The sequence below is a fragment of the Leucopleurus acutus genome (assembly GCF_964270905.1).
Source record: "Leucopleurus acutus genome assembly, chromosome: 21".
Taxonomy (NCBI): domain Eukaryota; kingdom Metazoa; phylum Chordata; class Mammalia; order Artiodactyla; family Delphinidae; genus Leucopleurus; species Leucopleurus acutus.
The window spans coordinates 30,976,905-31,001,011 of NC_139163.1; the positions used below are offsets into that span (position 1 = coordinate 30,976,905).

At 41.1% G+C, this 24,107-nt stretch overlaps 1 protein-coding gene across 4 annotated transcripts in view; it reads left to right on the plus strand.

Moving 5' to 3' along the window:
- The first annotated feature begins 4,427 nt into the window (after positions 1-4,427).
- IDO2 (indoleamine 2,3-dioxygenase 2) overlaps positions 4,428-24,107 on the plus strand; it is a 43,034-nt gene continuing 23,354 nt past the window's right edge. The window contains exons 1-4 of one of the 4 annotated variants that reach the window (XM_082864003.1): positions 4,590-4,656; positions 6,687-6,908; positions 15,524-15,619; positions 22,687-22,806. In XM_082864003.1, the coding sequence (XP_082720129.1) occupies positions 15,554-15,619; positions 22,687-22,806 (186 nt within the window). In that variant the 5' untranslated portion in view covers positions 4,590-4,656; positions 6,687-6,908; positions 15,524-15,553. Of the gene's footprint in view, positions 4,657-6,686; positions 6,909-13,889; positions 13,963-15,523; positions 15,620-22,686; positions 22,807-24,107 lie in introns of all 4 variants that reach the window. The other 3 variants (XM_082864004.1, XM_082864001.1, XM_082864002.1) reach the window with 3 other exon arrangements.

The window sequence follows — 24,107 nt, forward strand, 5'->3', positions numbered from 1 at the left end:
AATAGTAAATGGTGAGGAATTGAAAACAATGGCAGTGGCATTGGAGATCATGGAAACATAAGAACTATCATGGCAGTAGGAGTGGCAGGACTGGTGTTTTGTTGGATGTGATAAGGGATGACTTTTAGGTCTCTAACGATCAGCTACGTCAACAGAGTTACTAGGACCAGCCCATGCTGTCAGGTAGGGTCTTGCATGCAGGAGGGCCCACACTTGGCTGCATACTCTACTGTCACTGTCTTGAAATTCTGAATAAGTTTGAACAAGGGTCCTTACATTTTTATTCTTCTCTGCGCCCCACAAATTGTATTGCCAGTTCCGAAAGATACCATTCACCAAGACACGGCATTGATGGGGGAGATGAGCTTGGTTCTTATTATCAGAGAATAAGTAATAAGTAAGCCTTGGATTTGTTGCTTGGCAATGGGCTCTCTGCTCAAGAGCTTGAACTAGTTGCTGGAGGTTTTGTAAACATTTGCCCTGGTCTTAATGGAAGGTGTCTAGTCTATGACAGATGTGTTAAGGTATTTCTTATGAAGCGTCTACAGAGCAGTTGAGTAAAGATGTCTAGTAGATGGTAGGAGAGACCCAACTACAAACAAAATGTTGGGAGTCCTTAGCCTAGAGATAATGGCTAAAGTCTTTGAACAGAGGCAATCACCCAGCGAGAGGGAAGTCAGGACCTGAACTAGGGAGGGCACCAATGGTAAACTGTAACCAGAACAATGAGAGAGAAAAGCCAGAGAAGAGAAGCCATGCTTAAAGAAGCCATGGTTAAAAGTGATGACTTTCAAGTCAAATGGCTCCAGCCCTGACTCTACCACTTACAAAAAGTATGACCTTGGACTCTTACTTAACTTTCCCAAGCTGCGGTTTCCTCAGTTGAATGATGGGGATAATAATAGCACCTAACTCACAGGGCTGTTGTGAACGTTAAGTAAGGTGCTCCATGGGAGATGCTTACCATAGGACTTGGCACAGAGGAAACAAATCAGTGAGTGTTAAGTATCAGTTTTATCTTATTAGTTTTAAGTATAGTGCAACCAGAAGGAATACGTGTCATAGGAAAGGTCAAAAAGAGAAGAGAGTTAAAAAAAAAAAGCAAAATGCCAGATGCTTGAACAATTAGAAAGGACTAGAAATTCCCATTGAATTTATGAACAAAGGTGTAATTAATGAGCTGTACCAGATTAACCTCAGTGTACCAGTGCTGTCTGGGCTGATTGCTTTTGACAATTCAGATTTGGGACTTTATCAATTTGAAACTAAAGCTGAGTATATCTGAAATCACACACAGAAGATTTTCCATTGTGAATGTTTTTCTTTCTTTTTTGAACATTTCTTGGTACATTTCCAAAAGGCCTTAATGCCCTGTTTAAGAGATGGGGAACCTTCGTTGTGTACTGAAACTACAATAATTCATGGGAAAGCTGATTATAGAACCCAGGACTCTGAAATGACCAACCTTACTATTAGGAGAGGAAGTTCTTGGGCACAATTATGTTTAACCAACTTCCTCTTGGTAAATAAGAAAGATGCCAAGCAAAGCTTCATGAGGCCACTGTGTTCCCTACTTCAGAATATGTCTCTGGGACTAGGGTTACAATGGTGTAACAGAGAACAGCACAAACTTCTACCTGGCATCAAGACACCAAATCTAAAAATGAGATGCTGAGAGACATCATTCATTTAACCAACATTTATTGAACTTCAGACACGGAACTTGCTGATAAAGGAAAATACAAAGTTGTGTTAAATATGGGTTCGTCAAGGAACTTACAATCTAATAGAAAAGATTAGAGGGGCTTCCCTGGTGGCGCAGTGGTTAAGAATCTGCCTGCCAATGCAGGGGACTTGAGTTTGAGCCCTGGTCCGGGGAGATCCCACATCCTACAAAGCAACTAAGCCCATGCACCACAACTACTGAGCCTGCGCTCTAAAGCCCGCGAGCTACAACTACTGAGCCCGCGTGCCACAACTACTGAAGCCTGTGCTCCTAGAGCCTGTGTTCCACAGCAAGAGAAGCCACCACAATGAGAAGCCCGCGCACCGCAACGAAGAGCAGGCCCCGCTCGGCCGCAACTAGAGAAAAGCCCGCGCGCAACAAAGACCCAACACAGTCAAAAATCAATCAATAAATTCATATAAAAAAAGAAAAGGTTAGATAAATACAATGTTTGAGTGTTAGTAACAGTCAACTAGGTAGAACTTGAAACACGATGTAAAACAGGTTCAAGGTGATAGAAGAATTTTGCACAGCTAGAGGGTGTTTAGAGGTCAGGAGATGGACATCCTTGAATGTCAGGGCAAGGAAATTTGAACTTTATTTAATTTACAGGGAGGAGTTATTAATGATTTTGTGCCAGAATCTGAGATGTTCACTGACCCACAAGTTCCATGGACCTAGACCTTGGAAGTAAGAAAAGTCAAGGCTGAACATGCAGGCTTGGATACCTGAGCATAGAATTAAGCATAGGTTAAGATCAGGTGGAAATACATAAGAATACTGAGGTGGGGAAATGGTTATAATAATGCTGCAAATATCTGTACATTTAGGTCTGAAGTAGGGAAAGGAGTCAGCTACTGAAACAGAAAAGATATATTCAGAATGATAGGGAAGGATATCAGAAAAAATAAAATATTAAAAGTGTACTTCCAGAATGAGGGGAAAAGAACATGAGAAAAACAGTATTTACTGTTACCCATTTGATAAGTGCTTTACTTAATGTTCCTCATTTATTCACTGGGATAAACATTACTATTTCCTGTAGATGTGGAAACAGAAGCTTAGAATTTTAAGCCACTTGTTTAAAAAGCCACATAGCTAATAGGAGACGGAGTAGAAATTCACACTCGGGTAGGTCAAGCTGAGTGGGCTGAGTGGAAAGTTCTGGGCTGAGAAGTCCAAATTCTAGTCCAATTCTGATGGTAATACCCAGGGTGACATTTGGTAAGTCATTTCACTCCAATAAACCTCAGGTTTTTCATATTTGCTGAGAGCATTGGACTAGATCACTTATTCCATCATGCTCTTTTTAGTTTGGGTATTTTGATGCCACACTCTTATAATGTTACAGTAAATCCTTAAGAGGCTGCATAGGGAATGGATGAAAAATAACAGGACTAGCATAAGCAAAGATACCTGTGCCTTCTTCTCACCTGAGATTGAAGGAAAAAGCAAGAAGATGATTCAACAAATTAAGTCTGACAAACTGCCTTTAGGAGGCATAAGAAACGAATCTTCAAAACTGGTTGGGTACTGGGCTAAGAGGAAGTGGTTAATTGAGGATGGCTCTTAGGGTCTAATGAACCATAAATCAATTAGGTTACTTTTGACATCCTACCTTCAAAGTTGAACGCTCCATGGGAACAGTTACAGGAGTTATCAGAGCACTTCCTGCTTTAGCTTTTATACTTATCTTAGAGAAAGGGAGGGAGGAGAAGATGTGTATAGAAAAATCAGCTTCCAAATAAATTTGATGACAACCTGACGACCTAAGTTCAGGGTCCAACTGGGCAAAAGGTAGAGTCTTCGGAATTTTCACCGTGCGGATTTATGGCCTGGAACTTATCGATGAGCTCCATACTGATGTGAATTCAAACCACGATGGCACCTTTGACAGACAGCCTGGCAGCCTGATCGAGTGAACAAAGGAATGGCTTGGAGATCAAGCTACCTCAGCTCTAGTACATAATTAGTGGAGTGACAGTGGACAGGATTATTCACATGCGTATGCCTCAGTGTACTAATCTGTACCTGGTTCATAGGTAGAGTCTTCCATCTCAGTGGTCGGTTCTCAAAAGATGTTTAATAAAAGTAGAAGGTTAAATCAAATGATCTGTTAGGCTTTTCTCAAATTCATTAGTGTCTGCTATACCTCATTTGTTAAACTTCACAAAAGTATATATTCTCCTTTAATGTCATAGAAGGTTTCAAAAACAATAATATTTCTTAAGGTAAATCAAAGCAATAATAATCTTTACAATACACTGTTCAAATACGTGCAGAACACTTCTGAGGGTCTGATGTGCGTTCAGAGTCCTCATTCCCACTCTACCCATGGCCCATCCACCGAAATATCTGAATGTAACTAACTTCTAGTTTAAATAGGTTACACCTTTGAAATAAAGACCCAGTTGTCAAAGTTTATCATGGACCAGGTTCCCGTCGGGGTGTTTTGGGATCATCGACAGCTAAAACGCTTGTTCATTTCCCATTTCCTAAAATAGAACAGATTTGTCTCTGGGTTTAAAATCAATCTTCTTATATTCACATATATGAAAAGAAAGGAGTTTCCCCCTCCCCGAGGTGATTTTGTTTGCCTGTTTGTTTTAATCAGCAGTCTTTAATAATTTACTCAGCCTTATGTCAGAGGAAGTCTATGGCAGTGTGGAATTCAACCTGAGAGCAAGGTTCTCCCCTGTTCCCGAGACAACTGTACAGCTTACTGCGAGGAAGAGATGCTGTTTTGAAGTTCCCTTACCCCGGGTCTTTGATGTATTTGGAGCAGTTGTCTCTTTGGCAGCAGCCTCTGCGCAGATACTTCAAACAAAATTATGGAGCCTCAAAGTCAGAATTTGAAGACAGCACCATCTTTGACTTTAGGAAGATTTCATATTTCTGAAGATTATGGCTTTCTTCTTCCAAATCCTCTGGTAAGGATAGGGTCTAAAGCAGGTCAGTATAGATTTCTTGAGATGCTGACTTGGGTGTTTGTTTGTTTAATTGATGTGGTCATTAAGAAAGATGCAATATAAATGCCAAGCCATTGATTTGGGACAGATAATACAAATAAGGCACAGTGTGATTACCAACAAAGGAGAAGAGACCGCAACAGCAGGGGATAGAGCAAATGGAATGTTTTAATGTCAGTTTTTTTTTTAATGGATTGTCAATCATTCCAGCAAATTCGTGAGCCAATGTGCAGTTATCAAAAAAAAAAAAAAAAAAAAAAACGAGAGAGAGAGAAAGAGAGAGAATTTAGATAAAGATCAATTATATGAGTAAATCAGTTTATCTTGACTTGCTAGTGGGAGAGAAAAGAGATCACAAGGGACCATGGCTGTGTTTGAGGTTCGTAGGAGGGATTAGATATTCACAGAAAGTGCTGAGAAGAGGAAAGAACCTTTGAGGACAAACAGTACCTATTTCTTTCTTTTTTAAAATATTTATTTATTTATTTTTGGCTGTGTTGGGTCTTCGTTGCGGTGTGCAGGCTTCTCATCACGGTGGCTTCTCTTGTTGTGGAGCACAGGCTCTAGGTGCGTGGGCTTCAGTAGTTGTGGCGCACAGGCTCAGTAGTTGTGGTGCATGGGCTTTGTTGCACCATGGCATGTGGGATCTTCCTGGACCAGGGCTCGAACCCGTGTCCCCTGTGTTGGCAGGCGGATTCTTAACCATTGCGCCACCAGGGAAGCCCCAGTACCTCTTTCTTAATTGTTCTTAAGGCTCAACCTGTAATGCAATTCCTTTACAACACTTTAATGGTCAGGTCTAAAATGTCAAAACTGCAAGAGTCCTTAGAAACCATAGCTGAAGGCCAGGGGTTCTTGCCCGAAGTTATATTACTGGAAAAAGCAGTAGTACTCAGGACCCTTGACATCTTTTTTCTACTACATTCTAAATAAGGGCCAAGCCTACTCAGCTAAGAATCTAGGGGTCCAAAGTTACAATCACTGCAACCATTTATTAGATCCAGTTTTTCCTTCTAGGGGTCTAATAGGGGGTTTAACTGTGATCAATGATCTGGCATTTAAGGAGCTTTTATGGAATACCTTCTTCTGAGTGTGAATAGAAGAATAAAAATGAAGATAGGATCTATCTGCTGATCCCCAAAGCCCTCTGTAGAGCTGTTAGTTGTGAGACCAAGTCACAGATCTGCAAGTAACTTGATCATTAAAAGTAATGACTCTAGGGTGTTATGCAGAGGAGGGTTGTGGCCCAGAACACTGGACTGTGTTCTCTGACCCTGCCACTAGGGTGATCAAGAACGTCCATTTGCTACAGGCCGAAGGGGATTCCAAGATGCAGGACTTTCCATGGTAAACCAGGAAAGTCCTGGGCAAAACAGAATTATTTAGTCATCCTAAGTTTCACTTACTAACTCTCGTGACCTAGAATGAACCACCAGCATTGCCTGACCCTCAGTTTTCACATGTACTTGGAGAGATTTAGTGCCCCCCCGCCACTGGATTGCTATGCAGTATGAAAGCACTTCCATAAATCCAGTGGAAGGATAGAAGCTAGTTTGCACAACCCTCAGTCCAGTGCTTATTCAAAATTCCATTCTGTGTGTATAACTTGATCCAGGAATATTTCTATCATCCCTAGTTCACAAGGAAGAGTCTGTCAACAGGCCAACACTCTCTTATTGGGATTAAATATATACACTGAGCTGAGAAAAATAATATTTAAAAGTATGTAAACATTGGGTAGGGCCACCACGATTGTGTTCCTCTCTTTGCTGTTTCCTTTCTTATAAATAAGAAAACCAGACGGGAAACAAGAGGAACATCAAGTGTTTGTGACTTTCTGAGGAAACACAGGACTCTATCTGCCCTGTAGTTTGGTTGATGGATACTCCTAAGAAGAAATTTCCATTCTGGAGCTCAGAATTTCCTGGCAAACTGGGCCTACTCTCGCAGTCATGTGTCAGAGTTCTGAAGAATGCGATTCTTTGTTTCAGTTTTAATTTTCTCTCACTTGTGGAAGAATTTTAAACATCTCCCTTTCTGGGAAGAGGAAAGGGAAGAGAGTTTACACCAGAATCTGCCTCAGTTTACTCAACTGATCAGGAGAGAATCTATCACCCGTCATCGGAGAACAGTGGTGTCGCAATAGATCACAAATTGTGAAATAGGAGCCGCTGACTTTGCTAAGGGCACGAGTAGGATTTGTTTGCCTTTAGGTCAGTGATGGGCTGGCTATCCCTTCATGTCAATGAGCCCAAACATACTCTTTCAGCAAGCTTGGCTGTTTACCGTAAATACTTAAAGCATGTGAGTGTCATCATGTACCACAGGTAGTAAATATTTTGTTATATTTCAATGATTTTATGGATATTGGACCAATCTGTATGCTATTTCTAATAGCATTTTTATGACTAAAACGAACAAATATCGGAAACGGTTCTGATTTTTAATAATAACAAAAAAGAAAAGAAAACACAGTCAAACTAATGAATAAGCAATCATTCTGGCTTTGGGGGAAGGGTCTGACTTGGTTTCAAGTACTCCACCCCACTGTTTCTATAAACTCTCAAACACCTCCAGGGTCTAATGTTTCAGTGAGGAAAATGTATACCTTTCAGACCTATGTCCATAAGGAAGCCACAGAAATCCATTGCCAGATCGTGTGTCTGTTGTGTACGTGTGTTGGGGTTGGTGCGTGGGTGAGGAGTAATTTTTCTTTAGACATAAAGAATGTGAGGAAATTTGCTTGGCAGGAAGGGAGGAACCAAGAGAGTTTATAGCACGAGATTAGATTGGAGTGAGACCAAGGGAACTCAAACGTTAGGCTCAGGAATTTGGATTTCATGCGTCTGGTAAGCAACAATGCCCTGGTGTGTGAATATATTCCTAGCAGAAGGTTAAGTGCAGGGTGGGTTCCAGCAATGATTCCTGAACCGCATATCAAAATTGGCTGGGAAGCTTAAAAATTACTGATGCCAGAACCCCAGCCAGGAGTTAATTCAGAACCTCTACCCTAACTAGCTTGGTACTTGAAAACGACAGAATACGTAAAGGACAGTGAAGGTCCAGGTAAGGGCTGAGGGGCTACACGTAGGAGGTTGTTTGTGGAAAGAAAGGTGTCATAACTATGAGAAACAGTGAGAAGAGCTTGGAAGTAGTTTAACTACAAAAACAAAGGAAAGGGAAAAACAAAAACAAATTGTCAGGGTGCCATGGAGCAGAAGAAAAGGAATCGGGATGCCGGGAACCTTGTTCTGTATAGCGGCCAAGCAACGATTTAGGAAAAATAAAGTCATATATAATCTCCTGTAGCAATTCAAAGCACTTGAGAGAAGCAGTGGTTTTAATTCAGATTTTCAAAGTATTAGCAAAATTTATTGATAGCATTCTCCTATGTTTCATTAAGAATGGAGTTTTTCTTATTTCCCATGGTAACTTTCTTATAATATACAATAAGAGTAGTAATTATTATTTAATAGGTGCTCACTTTGTACTAGGCCTTGTGTTAACTGCACATTTCCCATTTGAGTCTCACAGTGATCTTCATTATTCTCAAATGACTCATGTGATAATTAAGGAGTTCAGCCCTGTCTCTGAAAACTGTCTTTTAGCTGCCCACCTTTCTCTTTTCCACCCTAGTCCCATCCACCACTATTTCTCCCTGGACTATTGCCTTGTAACCCGTCTTCTTATTTCCCCTCTTGCCATAGTACAGTCTCCGCATGGCAGTCAGAGCGACCCTTTAAAACAAAAATCAAATCACATCACTCCGCTCTTTGGAGCAAAATCCTATGTTTTAGTGTCGCCTCCAAGGCCCTCTCATGCTGCTTACCCACCCCTGCAAAGTCATCTAATATCTTTCTCCTCTTTAGTTGGCAGCAATGACACACCAGCCTCTTTCCATTGAAACTTGTCTTTTATTTCACTTAAAACCCTCTCCTTCACATTCTACTCTGTCCCATAGTTTACATTCTAATTTTTATGATCATAATATTGTCACCCAACTTCCTTTGTTGACGTTCGCCAGCTTTAATTTCACTTAAACTTTCAGTTTTTAAACTTTCTGTGCTATTTTCTTAACCAGAAGCTGGTTTCATTAACTTAATCAGTGCTAATACAGTCTATTGTTTCTATAAAATACATTATTTTTTTAAAAGTCTCTTCTTTTCTAGATTATAAATGTGTTGAGAAGAATTATCCAAAACAGAGCAAAAGGAGGGCTTTTATTTAGTACCATCCGGAGCCCTGTCTAACTAAGCAGTCTCACCTTAAGATTACTTAACTACCTAAGGGATGCTCCTTTCTTGACATGCTGCTTCCTATCGATTAGGACCGAATCTCCGAAGCTGCACATTAGCTTGCAGCTTTTTGTTCAAAAGAGCTGCCAGTGATTTCCGCTGAGTAGAAAATAAAACCCTAAAGCTTACGACTGTTCTGCCATAGAGGACGTTAACCAATTACTGTGTCTTTACCTTAGCAATTTAATTTTAACATTCTTTTTATCAAAACTCTAAACACTTCAGTTTATCAAGTGCTTTTGAATCAACTGGACCATCCTGCTGAGTTCCTCATTAATAAACTAAATATATTTTGGACACACGTTCCATATTTGCATGAGTCATTTTTTTTAACTTTTTGAAAATTGTACTTTGACAGATATAAAAGTGCAGAAAAAGAATAACATAAAATAGGAAGCTGAAAAAATAGAAAAGAAGGTCATAGATTTTATTATTTGTGTCCATCCCACTTCTGGGTCTTCTGATTATTGGAATGAAGGGAAGAAAAACATGTAACGTTTCTTTTGATTTCTTGTCCCTTCGTACTAACCACCTCCGCAGTCACCGTTCTCCATGTGTTTACTCTCAGGAGGTAGTGGAAAGTACACTGAACTCTGAGTCAGAAGAGGTTTGACCTGACCACTGACCAGATGTGTAAACTCGGGAAAGTTATAAAACTTCTCTGGCTTGAACTTCCTCTATTTTGAAATGGAAATAATGAGATAATCTATCCTAACTCACAACACAAGTGTAGATAGATGAAAGATGTGAGCACCAACAATTAAACTAGAAATTCTCTAAAAGAAACGATATTGGGATGGGAAGAAATTTCTAAGCATCATCGAAAACCCAATGGCATAAATGAAAATGTTGGTTCATTTGACTACCCTGGTATGAATGGCATTGCACACCCGCAAACAAAACGCAATGACCAAAGCATGACAAATATTCAAACTCATTAATAATCACAGAAATGTAAATTTAAACAATAAAATGATAGCATACAAAATTTCTGGAAAACCACTCAAACTTCCAAGGGTCATCATTGCTAGATGAGAATAAGAATAATTTTACTTTCCACTTTATAAATTTTGTGCTTTTTGACTGTCTTGCCATAAATATTGATTACATTATTTTAATCATTTCTGTGAAAGGTATATTTTTGGGTGGTTATTTTATTGTTATTAAATATTGAAATAATTATAGAATTTTAGTGCAGATAATACATATTATATCTTTAAAAATAACAAAAAAGTTTGGTGATGCTCTGTTGTTAGAATCATAAATAAACTGGCACTCCCATTATATATTACATACTATAAATGTGATTATAAATTTATGTAACTTTTCTGTAAGAAAACCAAGAAGTAGCTCTTAACCTTTCTATGTGCAAAATCTTTAATCCAGTAAATCCACATTTATAAATTTGTCCTAATAATGAGAAAACATCTAAAAACACATGTATAAGGATGACTCTTTCAAACTTGTTAATGATAGTGAAAAATTGTAAGCAATTACCAATATTCGTTAATAGAATATTGAAATTGTATATAGGTTTTGAAATAGATGTGATAGATAAGTATTAACTAATACCAAAAGGGGTGCTATTTAGTGAAAAACTCATCAGCTGATCCTGTCCCCCCATACTGTAACTTAAAACAAGATCTGGCAATCAAAAAGTAAGTAACATAATTCAATATTTTATTCAGTCTCTAGAGGAAAATCCCATTGAAAGGGTGAGTACATTTTATTTTTTAACATCTTTATTGGAGTATAATTGCTTTACAATGTTGTGTTAGTTTCTGCTGTATAACAAAGTGAATCAGCTATACGTATACATATATCCCCATATCCCCTCCCTCTTGTGTCTCCCTCCCACCCTCCCTATCCCACCCCTCTAGGTGGTCACAAAACACTGAGCTGAACTCCCTGTGCTATGCAGCTGCTTCCCACTAGCTATCTATTTTACAGTTGGTAGTGTATATATGTCCATGCCACTCTCTCACTTTGTTCCAGCTTACCCTTCCCCCTCCCCGTGTCCTCAAGTCCATTCTCTACCTCTGCATCTTTATTCCTGTCCTGCCCCTAGGTTCATCAGAACCATTTTTTTTTAGATTCCATATATGTGTGTTAGCATATGGTATTTGTTTTTCTCTTTCTGACTTACTTCACTCTGTATGACAGACTCTAGGTCCCTCCACCTCACTACACATAACTCAATTTCATTTCTTTTTATGGCTGCATAATATTCCATTGTATATATGTGCCACATCTTCTTCATCCATTCATCTGTCGATGGACACTTAGGGTGAATACATTTTTAATGGATTATGAACTAGCTTTAAAATCCTTTCTCCCTTTCCTTTGAGGTTCCCACATCAGTGGTTTTCAAACTTTGGGGTATACCAAACTTTCAAACTTTGTAGTTTCACCTACAGGGCTTGCTAAAGCACAGGCAGCTGGTTTCAGGTTCAGTACGTCTGGGGTAGAGCCCGAGAATTTGCATGTCTAACGAGTTTCCACATCATGCTGATGCTGCTGGATGGGAAACACACTCGGAGAACCCAGAGGTTCTCAAAGCTCATGGTTTTCTTACATTTGTGGGGTGATAACAGAGTCCAAAGACTAGAACTGTTTAAAGAAGGGAGAGGATGAAGAGAAGAAGGAAGGAAAAGAAGCCTCTAGGAATCTAAGGGGAAAGAAAAAGAGATATTCAAGAATAGAGTGCTGCTTAGATTGAGGCAAAGTGTAGTATTTAAGGATTCCCATGCAAGCCAGGAAGCAGAAATCCAGGATGCTTGAATTTTTTTTTTTTTTTTTTTTTGGCTATTCATCATGGCTTGCAGGACCGTAGTTCCTCAGACAGGGATGGAACCTGGGCCACCGCAGTGAAAGTGCCAAGTCATAACCACTAGATTGCCAGGGAATTCTCCAGGATGCTCTAAATTAATTCTCAGAATACGATCCCCTCTCTAGGCATCAAAGAAGGAAGGACAGATTTAGTTACAGCTTTTCTTCAAACCCACTTTAAAAGGGGTTCTGAATACTATGAGTCTGCTTCTGTGATTTTCTTTTATAAATATTATATTCCTTTGTCTCTGTAGATGCATTCAGTTTTTGTTCATAAAACATATGCATCATATAGACGAGAAGAAAAACAAGCTGCCAGTTCAGAGTCAGTTTACCATAAATCTCTCTGCCTTTATGTGTGCGAACATTCTCAGCTGGGCCACTGTTCTGTAAATCCCCAAACTCGGGTCAATTAGCGGCTTTCTTCAATTCTGCACTACCGCTGAGCACTGCTAGGGAAAATTATGCCCTTATGCTTAAAATGTTCTCTCTGGGAGAAGAGTAGGGGGCACAGTGGACTCTACCTCTCAGAGGCTGAGGTACTGGATGCGGAATGCATGAGGAGAACGGTGTGATTTCCTCTTTGTGAATATCTGTATTGTTGGGGCCCGGGGCAAGTCACCCACGAATATGCCTCAATGCATATTGATTATTTTGGGTGAAAGTTACTTAAGAAACAGTCAATTTAAGAGGAAATTTGACCCTCTGCTCTGTCTCCCTAAAAGCAGGAAATAAATCTCTCCTATGAAAGGTACCCTCCACGCGTCTGGAGATAGGACACCCTTACCACCAGAGGTAGGGAATTCAAGCCGAGCCGCCTGAATAAATAAAAACCTGTTACTTCTTTAACTGACGACCCCAAGACCAAACTCTGTTTAGATAAGCACCTGAAGCCTAAGTTTCTTTGTCTTGTCCATTCCTTACAGATTTATTGTCTCTTTGTCTACAAAGTACAAAAGCCTGCTTTGGCCACTTCTTAGGTCCCATTTCTATGAGACCTCTGTGCGCACGAACTAACATTTCTTTCTGTTTCTCCTGTTAATCTGTTTTGCGTCAATTTTATTGGCTCCTGACACAAGAACTCAAGAGGAGTAGAGGGTAAAATCGCCCCTCCTGCACAACATCTATATTAAAATGTTAAATTACGATGTTTGGTGTAATTTGATTTGTCGAGAAGGGTAGTAAAGGGTGCCCAATTTGTCCTAAATTGATTCAGGGGCAAAGATAGGAAGCAGAGGATTAAGTAAAGTCTATAATTTTCAAAGATTGTGTATTGGATGTTAGATTCACCTAGTTTTATTTTAGAGTCTGAGAGACAGAGGATCTCCAGCAAGTGACTTATTGGTAACTTACAGATCTACAGCACTCCAAACTTACAGTTTTCAAACTTCCCTGGGTTTTGAAAGTCATTATAGTGTATTATAATACACATATTCTATATTGCAATATATTATGTTGTTTGCATTTTTATGTTTAATTTCCTCTTCCCTTCCCTCCGATAATTAATTGAACACCCACCCCTCTCCCCAAGTCATGTAACCTGAATCTTCACCATTTGCGGAGAAATTGAGTTCATAAGAAATGAATCCCTCAAACTCCAGACTTTCTCCTTCCAGCTCTTCGCAGCCAGGCGCTGCATTTGGGCTCTTCCTCTCCTACTCTTCTTCCTCACGACCCTTTACTTTTAATTATTCCCTCTCTCCTTTCTCTTCAATCTCTGCCTCTTATACACTAGCAGGCTGTAAACCACTCAAGTTTCCCATTCGAAAGTGGAAACAGCTCTCAAACACAAACTGTCGCCTTGTGATGGCTTATGGCTCTCCCAAAAAAGTAATTCACATTTCCAATCTCTGTTTTCTTCCCTCCTCAGCACACTAAAATTTGAACCCCGTTTCCATGACCCTGACCTGAATTTCTATGCCATATACGTGGAAAGACTGGTGTATATATTGATATATTAGTGACTCTTTAGTTTTGTCTTCCAAAGGGGTAACCTTACTTAAATGATGCATTTGGCCATCTGATGAATCCCTGCTTCCGAGAGATCCTCTAATGTCTTGACTTCTATAGGGTGATTCTCTTCTGGCTCATTTAGCCTCTATACATATCTCTTTGTGCTGGATTCAGTTCCTCTGCCTGCCTTGTAAGTATCCCCCCAGTGCGCTGATCTAAGCCTTCTCCCTCCACTTGGCAACTTCTCCCGAATGGTCTTGTACCCACTTGTGGTTTTTACCACAATGCAGAATTTGCACTACTATGACGCCTCCTGATTGTATATTTCTAATATTAATTCTCTCCTGAGCTTCCAACTGTATATCCAACTGCCGAGTACATAGCCATATCTTGACATTCCACAGATGTTTTAGGTTGGACATATGTAAAAACAAATTCACTATTGCATGTCCTCTCTTTGACTTCCACCTGCATTTCTGTTTCAATCTGTCTTCTCAACAATTCATTCAGTCATCTGATTCAGAAACATGGAAATCATCCTCACTTAACTCCTTCTTAACCCAGAGACACAACATTTCAGTCTTGCAGACTGTACTCTGTAAAAGGAGGCCCAGACCCTGGGGACAGGTCACGAGTTGGCAAACTTTTCCTGTAAAGGGTCAAATAGTAAATATTTTAAGCTTTGCAGACCACATGATCTCTGTTGCCATTATGCAACTCTGCCATTGTAAAGTGACAGCTACTGTAGACAATGTGGAAACAAATGAACTTGGCTGTGTCCTAATAAAAGCTTATTTACGAGTGTAGTTTGCTGCAGTTTGCCATTTCTTGGGATAGAGTCAGGGCTGCTGAAATCCAACCTGTGTTCTTCTTGGCTAAACCAACGACTCAGAGTGGGCAAATAAACTGTGCTATTGGGCTAGGGATCACCTCGCCTTTAGCCCCATCCCTGCCTCTAAATTTAATTATTTCAATTTTATTTTCCAAATATTTTTGAATACATACCTTCTCCTTTCCAAATTCACTGCCATTGCCTAAGCTTAATTTTCAGACAATATTTCAAAGGTTTCCTAATCTGACTTTATACCTTAAAATCCCAAAGCAAAGTTATCTTCCTAAAATTCAGATTGAATCATGTCACCAACATACATAAAAAATAAAGTTCTTATGTAGTCAATAAAAAGCATATTTGATCTGATTTTCTGGTCAAATCTTCCATCATCCTTTCTCTTGAACTTTATATTCTAGTGACACTGAATCATCTGTAATCCCCAGAAGCACAGTTATCTCTATTTATCCACTATCTCCTCTGTTTCACTGGCTTCCCATCTTAAAAGTTCCAACTAGAAAAGTCACTTTCAGACCCTACTACTGGCCCCAACTATCATATTTCTATGAACATTTCCCATTATTCCCTAGCACAGTTTATGGAATTAACTACTTCCTCTTCAGCTGGTTGTTAAGCTTACACATATTCTTAATTGAACATATTATACTGCATTGGGTATGTCTGATTACATTTTATTTATCCTTACTAGACCATATGCTCCCTCACCACAAGGACTATATATCAGTCACCTGTGTATCTGCAGTGCCTAGCGTAGGGTACAGCAGATAGTGAATTCTCAATATTTGTTGAATGGAATTGACCTGAATTCTGCCTTAAGACTGAAATCTGAAAACAGCTACTACACGAAGCTGCTCCCCAGAGAGCTCTAAAATACTGAGACATTTTTATTTTTTCAATGCAGAAAGAACTCCCTGATCACTATAGACCTTGGATGGAAATTGCCAACCGACTGCCTCACTTGATTGGGAGTCACCAGCTTCGAGCTCAAGTGAACGAGGTAAAAGGTATTGTATTGTTTTTTGGCGGTACGCGGGCCTCTCACTGCTGTGGCCTCTCCCGTTGCGGAGCACAGGCTCTGGACACGCAGGCTCAGCGGTCATGGCTCACGGGCCCAGCCGCTCCGCGGTATGTGGGATCTTCTCGGACTGGGGCACGAACCCGCGTCCCCGGCATCGGCAGGCGGACTCTCAACCACTGCGCCACCAGGGAAGCCCCAAACATTTTGTATTCTTCTCCTTAACCCCTTCTCACTACCCTATTTTCATCCTCACACCATTTTCCTTTTTCAGCATTGTGGAAGTGGGTCAGCTGACCAATCACTGCTGTTGAGTTTATCCACGAAACTAAAACTATCTCACCCTTCATCATGAGCAGAATGACACTTGCTTCTGGTATGACAAGTGTGTTTCCCTAAAATTTCCAGAGCCTGCACAGAACAGTTCCTGGGCACTCAACAAGCATGTGTTTAAAGAAGAAAGACAGTCTGGTTGAGAAGTGTCAGGAAACTGATGAATAAGACCTAGCTGGGGAAGGACAGGTGTGAAAATTCTCAGTGCCCTCACGCCAAGCCACATGGTCAGGGCTCCCCTCCCCATGAGTGAAGCCACATTGATTTACTGTCGGCGTTTCACAGAATAGTTGAGTCAAGAGACTTTCCCAGTTATAAAGTCAGGGCTGGCAGATTCTTCAGAAATCATTGATAAGTCTGTAAATGCCACATATGAGACAAGATGAGCAATGTTTCCCCAAATTATGTAAGGAACGGTGAAACTCCTTGGTCCTGGGAGAACTGACATGACCCCACAGGAATAAGAAGAAGGTGTTATAGGAAGAACACAGATTTGACTCAGGAGGACCTGAGTTGGACTCTTGGTTTTATCACTTAGTCGCTATAAACTTTGACTTAACGAGTTACTTATTCTGTTTCCATATTTATAAAATGGGAGAAATTCGGGGCCCCTAGAATTGTTGTGAAAACTAAATGACTTTTGCAATAGTGCTTTTGTATTTCCTGCCACACAACAGTGTTCGATATTTATATTTACACTTCCATCTCGTCTCTTTTCCATCTGTTTTAATCTCACCAATTGGCGTGCCATGTGATTTTAGACATATAAGAGGTTTTCCCTCCAAAATTCTCCTTCACTGACGTATGCATATTTCATGTCTATAATTACAAATTCATTTAAAAATACTTATGGAATGCCTGCTAAGTGCAAGCACAAGGTTTAAAACCCTGTAAGAGATGTAAGACACTGTCTTCAGTGTCTATGAAGATGGGAAACTAAGCCTAAGAATTTATTTTCCTGCTGCCTAAAGTCTCATTAAAATGACCAAAGAAATACAAAAAGAAGAAAAAAGGAGATATCTGAGTGAGGGAAAACCAGAGAAATGATGGAATAAAACCCTTAAGGACTTTCGTACCATATTAATCAAATTATATCAGATCCAGAAATGAGTCTATTGTACCCATGCCAAGCATTCAACCAAAGCACAAAGAACACCCCCGAGGCTCCCTCTCCCATCTCAGAGTAAGAGCGCACAGAGGCAAGGGGCAGTTTGCAGGAAGGTAGATTCAAGTTCAATATGTGAACTTCACGGTCCTCTGTACAAGGCTTTCCTCGGGCTTTATGTAACTCAACCTCCATAAACGAAGTGAAGAACTTGTTGAATCGGTGCTTCTCATAGGTTAAGTGTCAATGAGGAAAGGCCAGGAGTGTGCAGCTAATTTCTGGTCACTGTAAACATGGGCATGGGGGATACAGCTCAGTACAGCCATGGAATTAATCCTCCTGATACTTCTCCTGTGTTGAATAGTTTCTCTCCAGAAATTGTGTCTTGGAACCTGTGAAGATGACCTCATTTGGAAATAGGGTCTCTGCAGATGTCATCAAGTTAAATTAGGTCATGTGTGTTGTATTAGGGTGCACTCTAAGTTCGCTAGGACTGGCATGCTTAGAGCAAGAAGGGAATTTGGACACAGAGACACAGATACACAGGTTAGAACATCATGTGGAGATAGAGGCAGAGACTGGAGTGAGGCATCTACAGGCCCTCAAAGTATCCCAAGAGTTGCTGGCAACCACCTGAAACTTGGACTGAAACAGGGAACAGATTCTCCCCCGAGAGCCTCCGGAAGGAACAAACCTCACAAACACCTTAATTTCAGACTTTCATCTCCCAGAATTGTGAGAGCATAAATTTCTGTTGTGTTCCTTCTTTGGGGCAGCCCCAGGAAACTAATATAACATCCGTGGCCATTCCCTATGCTTCTAATTAGTTCTAAAACAACTAACTGGATAAAACCACTCTTTAGACTTCACCACCACAGATGGAGACTGAATCCATTGGAAAACCGTCATGAGAAGCAAATACTGTGGCTTCCAGGACCACACATAGAGCTACAGACTAAGACATTTGTCCTCTTGAGGCCTTTACTTGGCACAGACAAGACAGAAAGTGAATTTGCACTTCTAATCTCACAGTACCTCCAGGCCAACCACCTTACTCTTAGAAAGCCCCCAAGGCCCCTATCCGTATGTTGGTAAAAAACAAAACAAGACAGACAAAAACTTGTTAACTGGCTTAGACTCAACCATCTTCTTCCAGGAAGGGTCCCCCTTCTCCAGCCCTCTGGGACAAAACACTACAGACAGCTGGTGGACTCACAGGAAGGTCACAAGAGGAAGCTCAGAAGTATTCTGGAAACATGATAAGGGAAGCTCTATTAGTTACTAATTCTGATAACCCTGGCCTCCATTCCTGAACACGAATGGATAACCCCAAATGACCAAACGATATGAAGAGAATAAGCAAGTCAAGAAGGATGAGGGAGACACAGGACATTTGGTCTCCGACAGAAGCCAAAAGATGAGATCAGTGCTTTTAAAAATTGCATTAATGTCTTCAGTATATGTACTTCATAAAAATCAATAAAGTTGCTCGGTAAAAGGAACTATTGGAAAGCAAAGAAATAAACAAAAAGCTCAATAGCGACCCGAGTAAATGAGGGAAACATTGATTATAGAAAAATAATGATGATTTAGGGACTTCCTTGAAACGGTTTTATAAAGCAGAAAGCAAAAATTAAATGCCAGCATCAGAAAAATAAAAGTATATGAAAAAGAGAAATGGATGATCTAAATTCCACAAAACAGAAGTCCCACAAGTAGACTAGTGTGAGTGAAGAAAAAGCAAAGCTTTAAACGCATAAAAACAGAATTTTTCAGCTCTTATGAAAGATTGGAGTATTTCTATCAGAAAGACAGTGGGGGCGGGGGACCACCCATGGATATCCTGGTGAAACTTCAGAGTTTGTAGAATAAGATTGAAAGTTTTGCAAGTCTTAATCAGGAAGGAAGAAAAATGAAACTAGGTGACTTACAGAGAAACATAGGACTATGTATCTATGTTAATAAGTACTAAAAGGCGATTTAAAACCTATTTGAACAGCTAACTTTTTTTAAAACTCTGGCAACATCAAACACTGGTGAGGCTATAAACCAAAAGAGACTCTACTTCACCTTGCTGATGGGAATGCAGAATAGTCTGGCAGAATCTTTTAAAGGCAAACATCGACTTACCATATGACCCAGCAATCACATTCCTAAGTATTTACCCAAATAAACTGAAAATTTATGTGCCTGGAAAAGCTTGTGGGTAAATGATCCCGTAAACCGGAAACCACCAAGATGTCCCTCAACAGGGGAATGGTTAAACTGAGTACAATGGCCTGAATGTGTGTGTGGTCCCCAAATTCATATGTTGAAATCCTAATCCCCAACATGATGTTGTTATGGGTGGGGCTTTTGGGAGGTGTATTAGTCAGGGTTCTCCCAAGAAACAGAACCAATGGGAGATACAGAGATGTGTAGAAAGAGATTTATGAGGAGTGACTGACTCACATGATTATGATTATGGAGTCTGAGAAGTCCCACAATCTTCCTTCTACCTGCAAGTTGGAGGCCCAGGAAAGCCAAGAACCAGAGGAGCCAGTGGTGCAATTGCCAGTCCGAGTCTGAAAATCCAAGGACTAAGAGTGCTAATGTTGGGGGAAGATGGCTGTCCCAGCTCAACCAGAGAGCAAATGCACCCTTTTCCCACTTTTCTGCTCTATTCAGGCCCTAAACAGGGTGGATGATGCCACCCGAATTGGTGAGGGTGATGGGCTTTACTCAGTCTCCCAATCTCTTCCAGAATCTCTTCTGGAAACATCCTCAAAGACACACCCAAAAATAATGTATCTGGGCATCCCTTAGCCCAGTCAAGTTGACACATCAAATTGACCAACACAGAAGGTAATTAGGTCATGAAAGTAGAATGGGATATTCATAAATGGGATGAATGCCTTTATAAAAGTGACCCCAGGACTCTCTGGCCCTCTTCTGCTGTCACGTGAGGATGAAGCAAGAAGACAGCAGAACGGTTCTCACCAGCACCCAATCATGCTGGCACCCTGATCTGGGACTTTCAGCTTCCAAAACTGTAAGAATCAAATTTCCATTGTTATAAGCCACCTAGTCTATGGTACTTTGTTACAGCAGTCTGAACGAAGACTCCTGTATTCATACATTGGAACGCTATACAGTGACAAAAATGAATAAGCTATTGATTTATTCAACCATATGGATGAACCTCAAATACGTTTTGCTAAATGAAACATGTCAGAACCAAAAGGCTACCTATTGTATGATTCCATTCATGTGACATTTATATATATATATATATATATATATATATATATATATGGTTGGCCAAAAAGTTCGTTCGGTTAGTGAATATGTTGTTCGATAAAGTTCTTCGTGAAAATGAAAAATGTCTTTTATTTGTACTTAAAACCAAACGAACTTTTTGGCCAACCCAATGTTAGGATGAATAAATAAGTAAATGAATGGTGGATAATATTTCACCATCAGAGACGAAAGTTATAAATTAGCAAGGGGGGAAAGATAAGATCAACCTGTGACACCAGAGAAGAGTTCGAGACGTCTGACATGTTTAGCATTTTAGCATCATATATACATATGATACTAAAATGTCTATACACACACACACACACACACACACACACATATTTTGTGGATATATAGATGGGTAAACAAACATTATATGTATGTGTACGTAATACATGTATACACACACACAGAACACACATTTCCTAGCTTTGTTCACTGTGAGGGATCTAGAAACAGTGGCATTCCACTAGCAAAGAGCAAACGCAGTGTCCATTTATTGGAACTCTTTGCCAATAAATGGAACTGGGGCTTCTCGGAGAAAGAGCTGATTATAAATCCGGAACAGGGAAAAATAGAAGGTGACCCCAGAACATCTTGGGACCTTATTCCTTTACCTTGAGGCTGCACTGTAGGTAGCCAGTAGCCACTCATGGCTACTGAGCAGTGGAAATGTGGCCAGGACAAGTTGGCATGTGAGACACTCGCTGGATTTTGAAGACTTACTAGAAAAAGAGTGTAAAAATCTCGATATTTTTAATATTGATTATCTGTAAACATTTTGCATACATTGACCTAGATAAAATGTTATTAAAACTAATTCCACCTGGGGCTTTTTTGTTTTTTGCTATTTTTAAAATGTGGCTGATAGAAAATGTCAAATTACACGTATGGCTCTCATATTTCTTTCGGGCAGTGCTGACATCAGAGGGCAAGGCTGTGGTCAGCAGAACTGAACTAGCACCCTGGCTCAGTCCCTCGTGGCTCTGGGCAAATATCTTACCCGCTCTGACCCTCAGTTTTGGCCTGTGGGTTTGGGGGAAAATGGAGTATCAACCTGCTTGGGACTCTTTTTGCACCATGCCTTGGACACTTTAGTAATTGCCTTAGAGTAAGTACTGAAGAAATAACTGAATACATTATAACTGTGGTTATAATTCTCAGGCCGGTTCCTGTTAAAATGCAACATCTCAGCAATCCCTCCAATAGACACACACACACCCTAAGGCACAGAACTTTCGCGATTCGGCACAGAACTTTCGCGATTCTATCTCAGAGCCAATTTTAAGGGTGAAATAAACAGTCTGGCACAGTGAGGACAGACTCAGAAAGGCTGCCCCCTAGGGGCCAGCGGAGGAAGGATTACCATCGGGGAGGCTGCGGCTCCGGCTGCCGGGCGCTGGGCGTGGGGAACCGCGGTCCCAGCCCACTTGTCACTCATCGTTTAAGAGCCCGGAGCTTAAAGAGATACACACATCCACCGCCGCCCCTTCTGGCGCTTCGGATCCTGGAGAGGGGCACCTGGGAAGAACTAGATCAGACTATGTCTAGAGCTGGGGAAGGGATAGGGGACGGAGGAAAGCCGAGGGGGAGGTACAGGGAAGCTGGAGCTCAGAGGCTGTTGACGTCAACCGAGACAGGCAGGGTTGGCCGGGGGAAAACTGAGAAACTGGTAATATTTGCTTAGGCAGGGCTGTCAGTGATAACTAACTTGTGTACGGGGTGTTGCTTTCAACGACATCACCTTTACACCTCTCTATGACGCATCTTGACAGGGAGGGAGCGGGCGTGGAGAGGTCACAGGGTCACGGGGAGTGTTCGGACAAGAACTGAACGACCTCTTATTCCCGCTCAGCAGCCTCCCTTAAGGGATTTGATCGGATTCCTAACTCCACTGGCCTCCGTGTACTCTTTACCTACGAATTAAACAGAGTAGACAGAGACAGTAACGCCCACAGCAGCAGGGCTGTTATTAGGGTTAAATGGTACCCATTACGCAGAGGTGCTTTGATAAGGCAGGATTGTAAAAGTTGCCCCGGGAGACTCCCGTTTAATAAATGATGTCAGTCTTGGGACTGAGTTATTCTAGAACACTCTAACCAAGCTGTCAGTGATGGTGACCAGTGTCCGGCACAACCATGGGGACAATTTGGTGTAGGTACTTCGTGAACAATATCATCTGGGATACCTCCTCTACCGCAGTGTCCTAAGATCAGGGTAGAGAGGGGGGTGTGTGGATCCCCGTCACTGAAATATAACCCCTTCAAGCCACAGAACCCCTGCACCCTTCACACCCCTGCAGCTGGTAATCTCTGGAAATTCTCTTGAACAGATGCCCCTCTTGAACTGCCAGTTCCTCACGGGTTACCGGGAACAGCGGCTGGCACACCTGGTCCTAACCTTTATTACCATGGGATATGTCTGGCAGGATGGAGAGGCACAGCCCAAAGAGGTAGGGACAAAGGGATACCTGTCCTGTCATCTGGCAGGTCTGCTGCACCTGGAGGACGCTCTCTACAAAGGTCTGCTGCACCTGGCAAACGCTCTCTGTTTGCCTGGAAAATGGGTCCTTTCTTGTTCTTTCCTTTGGGTATGAGGTGAAGGAAGGGCAAAGGGCCCATTTAAATGAAAACACCTTTTTCCCCTGGCCAGGAGGTTAATTTCCCTTAGAACTGGTAGCCCTCTCATTAGTTTTCGAATTTTGTTTTTTCTGGCACTCACCCTCTTCCAAGAATTGTGAAGAGCTGCATTTGAAGGCAAGCTCTGAGGTGTCACGGAAAACTTAATGATTTCCATTTTACAGCAGTTTGTGCTCTTATACACATCCGTAATCACAGTCAATGTTCACAATCCCATAAGGTAAGTACAGCAATGCTGTGCCCATTTTACAGATGGCTGAGGACTACAGGAGTTAAATTCCTTGCCCAAGGTCAGATAGCAAGTTCGTGGAAAATCCAGGGCCACAACTCAGACCTTCTGATTTCACTAATGTAACCTTCTTTCCCCAGCGGGGAAGGGCACACATTGCCATTTATAACACTAATCTTCCTTTCTTGAATGTTGCTTGCTATCTACCAAATATTGGTCTGTGTCTCTTAATGGTTCATGTAAATCTCTTCTGAATCTTTTCATAACTTTTTACAGTTTCAATCTGAAACTTGGAACGTGAAGTCTTTGTTTCCCTAACTGCAGGATAAATTCCTATTAGCTGCGTTATTTTATAAATGGACATTCTCCAGAAATGCGGGTGTTACCCTTGTTCTAGTACTTCCTGCTTCTTGAGTCAGCAGCCTGTGCTTATCTTGTTTGCTTGGTTGATTCTACCTCTTCTCTCTCAAGTAAATACAGGAGACTCCCAGTGAGAAAAAGGAAGGAAAGTAAGAGAGGAGAGAAGAGGAAAGCATAGAGCTGCTTCAGACTCTTTAAAAAGAGTCATGTGTCTGATGTTGGAAAGTCTGAGGTCTAGGCACATACGACAGGACATCCCAATGGGCTTCCCTCCTTCCGTTCTCCAAACCACAATCCTCAATGAGGGGAAGGGGTGGGAGCCCCCTGTCACACCCCACCCCCGCCTTGGGCCATCTCTTACCTTCTTTGTATCTCCTCCTTTCGCTTCCTCACTGTGGAGACAGCTCACTTCTGCGCTGCCCTACTCTTCCACTGCCCCCCAAGGGAAGCTGGCCCTAGGTTTGAATCTGACAACTCTTTAAAGCTCTTTATTGTTTTCTACCTGAGAAACAGTTCTGTCCCAAC